This window comes from Nerophis ophidion, linkage group LG25 (assembly GCF_033978795.1).
Source record: "Nerophis ophidion isolate RoL-2023_Sa linkage group LG25, RoL_Noph_v1.0, whole genome shotgun sequence".
Classification (NCBI taxonomy): Eukaryota; Metazoa; Chordata; class Actinopteri; order Syngnathiformes; family Syngnathidae; genus Nerophis; species Nerophis ophidion.
The window spans coordinates 37,527,791-37,536,790 of record NC_084635.1 but is presented as its reverse complement, the minus strand read 5'-3'; the positions used below and the strand labels follow the sequence as shown (position 1 = coordinate 37,536,790).

Sequence of the window (9,000 nt, the reverse complement as noted above, 5' to 3'; positions counted from 1 at the left end):
AAATGATCTGCACTAGCGGAAAAATCCGCCGAAAAAGGGACACACACGATATAGTAGTGTCGGCTTCCCTCTCATCCCTCCCTCCGCTGTGTGTGTATTCACCATTCCACAGGCTGCGCAGCACACACACACCCGCACACACTCCTCAGCAAGCCTCCAATCACTGTTGCAGTATGAAAGTAAAAGAAAAGGAAAAGTTGTCTACATTTATAATATACTTGTTAGGATGGGTGTATTTGTGTAGTCTTATCTGTCATAAACACGTTTATCGTCGCGGACTTTCGGTGCTACAAAGTTCCTTTTTTTTTTTTTTTTTTTTTGACAACTTGACGAGAGCAGTGACAGCGGAGGCTCTGAGCAGCAGTGGTTTGGAAGGCAGAGAGCCTCCACTGTCCCTGTAACAAGCTACAAGTCATTTATGATGCTGTTAATGAGGGTAAAAATGAAACATAAGGTATATATCCTGCTTAGCAGTCCTCCTCTGCTGTCCTCTGTTCAGAGCGGAGTCCTTAGCAACGGCCCATTTTACTTATCAACGGTCTCGCAATCGACTGCTGGAATTCTTTTTATGTTGTTTTTTTGTAATTCTACATAGTCCAAGGTCCAGGATGGTGCTGCTGTAGTGGCTGCTGTAGGCAGGAGCTCTGTGCTCTTGTGTCATCCTTTTGTGTTTCCCTCTTATTTTCATGTCTTATTATATTTTTTTGCCTTTTGGTCCGGGACCCTTTGGGACTGTGTGACAAGGGGTGGCACTTTCGTGACCTCTGTGGTGCTTTTTTTGTGGACTTCGGGTTCTTCCTCCCGGGAGCCTTTTGGCCATGGAGACCAGCTGCTGGGTGTCTGCTACACCAGAGTCGGTTTGGAGAGACTGGAGGAGATGCGGATGAGGGGACAGGACTGTGGAGCTAGCACTGAGCGCTGGGACGGAGAGGCTTGGCGGTGTCTTGACTGGGTGAGCAGGTGTCGGACACCTCAGTCTACTTGGACGTTATCATCGCTCATCCATGCGGACTGGACACTGGCCGAGAGTGGAGTCGGCTGTCTTGGTTGCTTTGTTGGGTCTGCTCCTGTCTCTGGCCATGCTCCCTCCACCCCAGCAGAAGATGGCGTGGAACACCACAGAGGACACCACAGTGTATATGTTTCTTTTACTTTTTATTCATAGCTGTATGTAGAAGTGTCTGGTTGTATCTGCTGCTTTAATGTCTTTGATGTCCTCTGTGTTCTTTGATGTTTGATGTTTCCCTCTTACACACATGTAAGAGGGATGTGTTCTATGGCTATGAGTTGTTTTTTTACCCTTGGCCTCAGTCTGCACCCCCTCTCCAGGGCCCAGGCTAAAACCGCTTTTTTAAATGTTTCACTGCACAGATACTGTATGGATATTTTTGACAGACCGATTCCAGAATTTGTATCGTCAATGTGGCAACTGTGCCTTTTTTTTAATAAACGAATTAAATAACTCACAAATCTAATTACCGTATTTTTCGGAGTATAAGTCGCTCCGGAGTATAAGTCGCACCTGCCGAAAATGCATAATAAAGAAGGAAAAAAACATATATAAGTCGCACTGGAGTATAAGTCACATTTTTGGGGGAAATTTATATGATAAAACCCAACACCAAGAGTAGACATTTGAAAGGCAATTTAAAATAAATAAAGACTAGTGAACAACAGGCTGAATAAGTGTAGGTTATGGGGCGGCATAGCTCGGTTGGTGCCAGCAACTTGAGGGTTGCAGGTTCGATTCCCGCTTGTGCCATCCTAGTTACTGCCGTTGTGTCCTTGGGCAAGACACTTTACCCACCTGCTCCCAGTGCCACCCACACTGCTTTAAATGAAACTTAGATATTGGGTGTCACCATGTAAAGCGCTTTGAGTCACTTGAGAAAAGCGCTATATAAATATAAATCACTTCACAATCTACTAATAAAAGTATCAATCAATCAAACAATAAAAAAACAACAACAAATGCTGGTTTTGTTTACGAATATTTTTTTTAAATCATGAAACTAAACTAAATTAATTGATTATAAATATTTTTTTGTTTATTAACATCAAAATATACTGCATACTCAGAAAAGGCACACGCCCCGCTATAATTAATAATGCACATGGCAACCCGCTTTGTATGATGACGTCATATCAGGTAGCTCGCAGAAGCAGGGAGCGCGCATGCGTGTTCATGTGGGCGTGTCTAAAGAGGATAATTGCCCTTCCTCCTGCCTCATCATGTCAGTCCTCCCCAAGCACACTTGATGCACACTTGATGCACACTTGATGCACACTTGATGCACACTTGATGCACACTTGATGCACACTTGATGCACACTTGATGCCGACGTGATTGCGAGCTCGCAGCGTGAAGACAGAAGATGACCGGAAAGAAGTGGGGATACGGGAAAGAAGACGGTAAGACGTCATCTCCTCTCTGCTGCCTCACGTCATTCATTGCAGGACAGTGACGTAACTTGACGCGTTTTGCTGATCGGCTCAGCTCAGGTTTAATCTGCACGTTTAAATGGATCATTTATTGCATTTGTCCAGAATTGCATGTTGGGTCACTTCAAATACCTTCTTGATTAAAAGAAACTGTTAATATTTCTTATTTAAATTGTATGAAATGCACAATTAAATAATTTCCTGGTGATGAGGCTTATTCTATCAAGAAAACTGACATGTTTAATTACATGATCAGGTGTGTTCTTTACACTCATTGTGCACATTATTGTCGTCATTAAACAATTGTATGAATAATTATTTTTTTAGGTTAATTATTCATTCACATTTTGATTTTTTCATGCTTTAATTAATTATTTACCCCAAATATGCATAAACCAGTGAAGTTGGCGTCATACACAAGTTAATACTTGGATTAGGGACGGGCGATACGGCCCAATATCTATTTTTGCGATACATATTGGAGCCTCCTGCCTTAACGATATGTTATTTGGTATACAGATGATAGTACAAAACCCAAAACCAGTGAAGTTGGCACGTTGTGTAATTCGTAAATGAAAATATCCATCCATCCATCTTCTTCCGCTTATCCGAGGTCGGGTCGCAGGGGCAGCAGCCTAAGCAGGGAAGCCCAGACTTCCCTCTCCCCAGCCACTTCGTCTAGCTCTTCCCGGGGGATCCCGAGGCGTTCCCAGGCCAGCCGGGAGACATAGTCTTCCCAACGTGTCCTGGGTCTTCCCCGTGGCCTCCTACCGGTTGGACTTGCCCTAAACACCTCCACCTCATCTGGCTCCTCTCCATGTGGAGGAGCAGCGGCTTTACTTTGAGTTCCTCCCGACTGATAAGACCCGTGATCTTATCCTTTCGGCCATGACCAAAAGCTCATGACCATAGGTGAGGATGGGAACGTAGATCGACCGGTAAATTGAGAGCTTTGCCTTCCGGCTCAGCTCCTTCTTCACCACAACGGATCGGTACAACGTCCGCATTACTGAAGACGCCGCACCGATCCGCCTGTCGATCTCACCATCCACTCTTCCCTCACTCGTGAACAAGTGAAGTGAAGTGAATTATATTTATATAGCGCTTTTCTCTAGTGACTCAAAGCGCTTTACATAGTGAAACCCAATATCTAAGTTATATTTAAACCAGTGTGGGTGGCACTGGGAGCAGGTGGGTAAAGTGTCTTGCCCAAGGACACAACGGCATTGACTAGGATGGCGAAAGCGGGAATCGAACCTGCAACCCTCAAGTTGCTGGAACGGCCGCTCTACCAACCGAGCTAAACCGCCCCTAGGTACTTGAACTCCTCCACTTGGGGCAGGGTCTCCTCCCCAACCCGGAGATGGCATTCCACCCTTTTCCGGGCGAGAACCTTGGACTCGGAATTCGTAAATGAAAATAAATTTTGCAAATCCTTTACAACTTCTATTCAATTGAATAGACTGCAAAGACAAGATATTTAATGTTCGAACTGAGAAACTTGATTTTTTTTTTTACAAATAATCATTAAATTTGAATTTAATAGCAGCAACACATTGCAAAAAACTTGGCACGGTCGCCTTTTTACCACTGTGTTACATGGCCTTTCCTTTTAACAACACTCTGTAAACGTTTGGGAATTGAGGAGACACATTTTTGAAGCTTTTCGGGTGGAATTCTTTCCCATTCTTGCTTGATGTACAGCTTAAGTTGTTCAACAGTCTGTTGTGGTATTTCAGGCTTCATAATGTGCGAAACATTTTCAATGGGATACAGGTCTGCACTACAGTCAGGCCAATCTTTTACGTCGCAGCCACGCTGTTGCAACACGTGGCTTGGCATTGTCCCGCTGAAATAAGCAGGGGCGTCCATGATAACATTGTTTGGATGGCAACATATGTTGCTCCAAAACCTGTATGCACCTTTCAGCATTAATGGTGCCTTCGTAGATGTGTAAGTTACCCATGTCTTGGGAACTAATACACCCCCATACCATCACAGACGCTGGTTTTTAAACTTTGCGCCTATAACAGTCCGGATGGTTCTTTTCCCCTTTGGTCCGGAGGACACAAAGTCCAAAGTTTCCAAAAATGTGGACTCGTCAGACCATGGTACACATTTCCACTTTGCATCAGTCCATCTGAGATGAGCTCAGGCCCCGCTTCCGGGTGTTGTTGATAAATGGCTTTCGCTTTGCATAGTAGAGTTTTAATTTACAATTTACACAACGTGGAAACTTCACTGATTTTGGGGTTTGTATTTCACAATTCATCTTTTTCTATATTTATTAATATTAATCAAATGTATGTTTTTTTTACGGCTCTTGCTTTGATTGTGTTTAGGTTATGCGTGTACTGAAAGGGTTCCCAATCTGTTGTTGTTTTTTTTTAATAACCCTTAACATAGCATAGAAATCCAAATAAAGTAAGATATATGATTGTTAACTATGGCTGAATGATTAATCGCATTCGCAATTTATTCGCAAGGTGATAAAATGCGGCTGACTAACCATAAAAACTGCAGTTACCTTGTCAGGCAGCTGCAATGTTTTGTGTGGTTATTGTTGGATTTGGTTGTCTTTTTATTTCCTAGTCAGATTTTAGAACAGCTAATGTGTGAGCCTTTTACATAGACCTTGAATTTGGAATGTGTGAATGAAGCCATAACAATCTGTTATCTCAACTGTCCAAGGTAGTGAGGAGAAGAAGAGGGGCGGGTGAGAGTGAGTGAGGAGGGAGAAACTGACATTTTAGGATAAGATCAATTTGGACCGAGCTTTGAAATGTTGTATCTAGATTGATCTCCCAAGGCGCTTTGGTTATAAAATATCAAAATGAGTAACCTCTGTCTCTGATTGATTTAAAAGCAGCTTATGTGTCATCAAACAATCTGGGGGCGTTGACCGAAGGAAGAACGGGTCAAACGCAACAATTATATACCTGAGTTTGTCCATCAAATTGTGAAAATAAAAAATCATATTGTGTCATGAGTTAAATTCGCAATCAAAGCTGCGTTGATTTCTTGGTGCAGCTAGTTAGCACACAGCATCGATCGAGAGCTGGCTTATCCTTTTCAGTTTCCTAGAGTAAGACAATATTTTGTCGTGATGGATGGGATAATTCACCTTATTAAGCGAAAACCTTTAAAACTGAAAAGGATATTCACAACAAATATATAATGAACCTTTTTTAAACCGCTAGCACGTTTGACTGAGAGCTCAAACTCCAAACAAACAACCGGCTTTCACAATAAAAGCACATTGCTGACAAGACTATCAAAATATTTGGTAAGTTTATATTTACAGTATATGTATAGTAAATCTGATATTAGTGATGTTCCGATCTGATACCGATGTCAGTCCGATATCCATAATATCTGCTCTATGATAAGCAAAATCTCTGATAATCAAATCTGGAAAGCCAGTTAACATCTAAATGTTGTCTATTTATCACACCAGGCTGGTATGTTCTTCTATTTTCGCCAAACTATTTACAAAAGGTAAACGTGGTTGTCTATAGGCTACTAGGAGCTAGCAGCTACACAACAGCTAAGCGAGCGATAGCACACAAGCTAGATGTACTTCAATCAATCAATCAATCAATCAATGTTTATTTATATAGCCCCAAATCACAAATGTCTCAAAGGACTGCACAAATCATTACGACTACAACATCCTCGGAAGAACCCACAAAAGGGCAAGGAAAACTCACACCCAGTGGGCAGGGAGAATTCACATCCAGTGGGACGCCAGTGACAATGCTGACTATGAGAAACCTTGGAGAGGACCTCAGATGTGGGCAACCCCCCCCCCCTCTAGGAGACCGAAAGCAATGGATGTGGAGCGGGTCTAACATGATACTGTGAAAGTTCAATCCATAGTGGCTCCAACACAGCCGCGAGAGTTCAGTTCAAAGTGGATCCAAGACAGCAGCGAGAGTCCCGTCCACAGGAAACCATCTCAAGCGGAGGCGGATCAGCAGCGTAGAGATGTCCCCAACCGATACACAGGCGAGCGGTCCATCCTGGGTCTCGACTCTGGACAGCCAGTACTTCATCCCCGGTCATCGGACCGGACCCCCTCCACAAGGGAGGGGGGGACATAGGAGAAAGAAAAGAAGCGGCAGATCAACTGGTCTAAAAAGGAGGTCTATTTAAAGGCTAGAGTATACAGATGCGTTTTAAGGTGAGACTTAAATGCTTCTACTGAGGTAGCATCTCCAACTGTTACCGGGAGGGCATTCCAGAGTACTGGAGCCCGAACGGAAAACGCTCTATAGCCCGCAGACTTTTTTTGGGCTCTAGGAATCACTAATAAGCCGGAGTCTTTTAAACGCAGATTTCTTGCCGGGACATATGGTACAATACAATCGGCAAGATATGCTAAGTTTCCTTATTCAAACAGTATAAAACACATTTAAGTTTCCTTATTCAAACAGTATAAAACACATTTAAGTTTCCTTATTCAAACAGTATAAAACACATTTAAGTTTCCTTATTCAAACAGTATAAAACACATTTAAGTTTCCTTATTCAAACAGTATAAAACACATTTAAGTTTCCTTATTCAAACAGTATAAAACACATTTAAGTTTCCTTATTCAAACAGTATAAAACACATTTAAGTTTCCTTATTCAAACAGTATAAAACACATTTAAGTTTCCTTATTCAAACAGTATAAAACACATTTAAGTTTCCTTATTCAAACAGTATAAAACACATTTAAGTTTCCTTATTCAAACAGTACAAAACACATTTAAGTTTCCTTATTTAAACAGTATAAAACACATTTAAGTTTCCTTATTCAAACAGTATAAAACACATTTAAGTTTCCTTATTCGAACAGTATAAAACACATTTAAGTTTCCTTATTCAAACAGTATAAAACACATTTAAGTTTCCTTATTCGAACAGTATAAAACACATTTAAGTTTCCTTATTCAAACAGTATAAAACACATTTAAGTTTCCTTATTCGAACAGTATAAAACACATTTAAGTTTCCTTATTCAAACAGTATAAAACACATTTAAGTTTCCTTATTCGAACAGTATAAAACACATTTAAGTTTCCTTATTCAAACAGTATAAAACACATTTAAGTTTCCTTATTCGAACAGTATAAAACACATTTAAGTTTCCTTATTCAAACAGTATAAAACACATTTAAGTTTCCTTATTCAAACAGTATAAAACACATTTAAGTTTCCTTATTCAAACAGTATAAAACACATTTAAGTTTCCTTATTCAAACAGTATAAAACACATTTAAGTTTCCTTATTCAAACAGTATAAAACACATTTAAGTTTCCTTATTCAAACAGTATAAAACACAATTAAGTTTCCTTATTCAAACAGTATAAAACACATTTAAGTTTCCTTATTCAAACAGTATAAAACACATTTAAGTTTCCTTATTCGAACAGTATAAAACACATTTAAGTTTCCTTATTCAAACAGTATAAAACACATTTAAGTTTCCTTATTCAAACAGTATAAAACACATTTAAGTTTCCTTATTCAAACAGTATAAAACACATTTAAGTTTCCTTATTCAAACAGTATAAAACACATTTAAGTTTCCTTATTCAAACAGTATAAAACACATTTAAGTTTCCTTATTCGAACAGTATAAAACACATTTAAGTTTCCTTATTCGAACAGTATAAAACACATTTAAGTTTCCTTATTCGAACAGTATAAAACACATTTAAGTTTCCTTATTCAAACAGTATAAAACACATTTAAGTTTCCTTATTCGAACAGTATAAAACACATTTAAGTTTCCTTATTCAAACAGTATAAAACACATTTAAGTTTCCTTATTCGAACAGTATAAAACACATTTAAGTTTCCTTATTCAAACAGTATAAAACACATTTAAGTTTCCTTATTCAAACAGTATAAAACACATTTAAGTTTCCTTATTCAAACAGTACAAAACACATTTAAGTTTCCTTATTCAAACAGTATAAAACACATTTAAGTTTCCTTATTCAAACAGTATAAAACACATTTAAGTTTCCTTATTCAAACAGTATAAAACACATTTAAGTTTCCTTATTCAAACAGTATAAAACACATTTAAGTTTCCTTATTCGAACAGTATAAAACACATTTAAGTTTCCTTATTCAAACAGTATAAAACACATTTAAGTTTCCTTATTCAAACAGTATAAAACACATTTAAGTTTCCTTATTCAAACAGTATAAAACACATTTAAGTTTCCTTATTCAAACAGTATAAAACACATTTAAGTTTCCTTATTCAAACAGTATAAAACACATTTAAGTTTCCTTATTCGAACAGTATAAAACACATTTAAGTTTCCTTATTCGAACAGTATAAAACACATTTAAGTTTCCTTATTCGAACAGTATAAAACACATTTAAGTTTCCTTATTCAAACAGTATAAAACACATTTAAGTTTCCTTATTCAAACAGTATAAAACACATTTAAGTTTCCTTATTCAAACAGTATAAAACACATTTAAGTTTCCTTATTCGAACAGTATAAAACACATTTAAGTTTCCTTATTCGAACAGTATAAAACACATTT

At 38.7% G+C, this 9,000-nt stretch overlaps 1 protein-coding gene across 1 annotated transcript in view; it reads left to right on the top strand.

Moving 5' to 3' along the window:
• The first annotated feature begins 2,250 nt into the window (after positions 1 to 2,250).
• ca7 (carbonic anhydrase VII) overlaps positions 2,251 to 9,000 on the top strand; it is a 28,998-nt gene continuing 22,248 nt past the window's right edge. Inside the window, exon 1 of the mRNA XM_061887294.1 lies at positions 2,251 to 2,412. Coding sequence (XP_061743278.1) covers positions 2,376 to 2,412 — 37 coding nt within the window. The 5' untranslated portion in view covers positions 2,251 to 2,375. The remainder of the gene's footprint in view (positions 2,413 to 9,000) is intronic.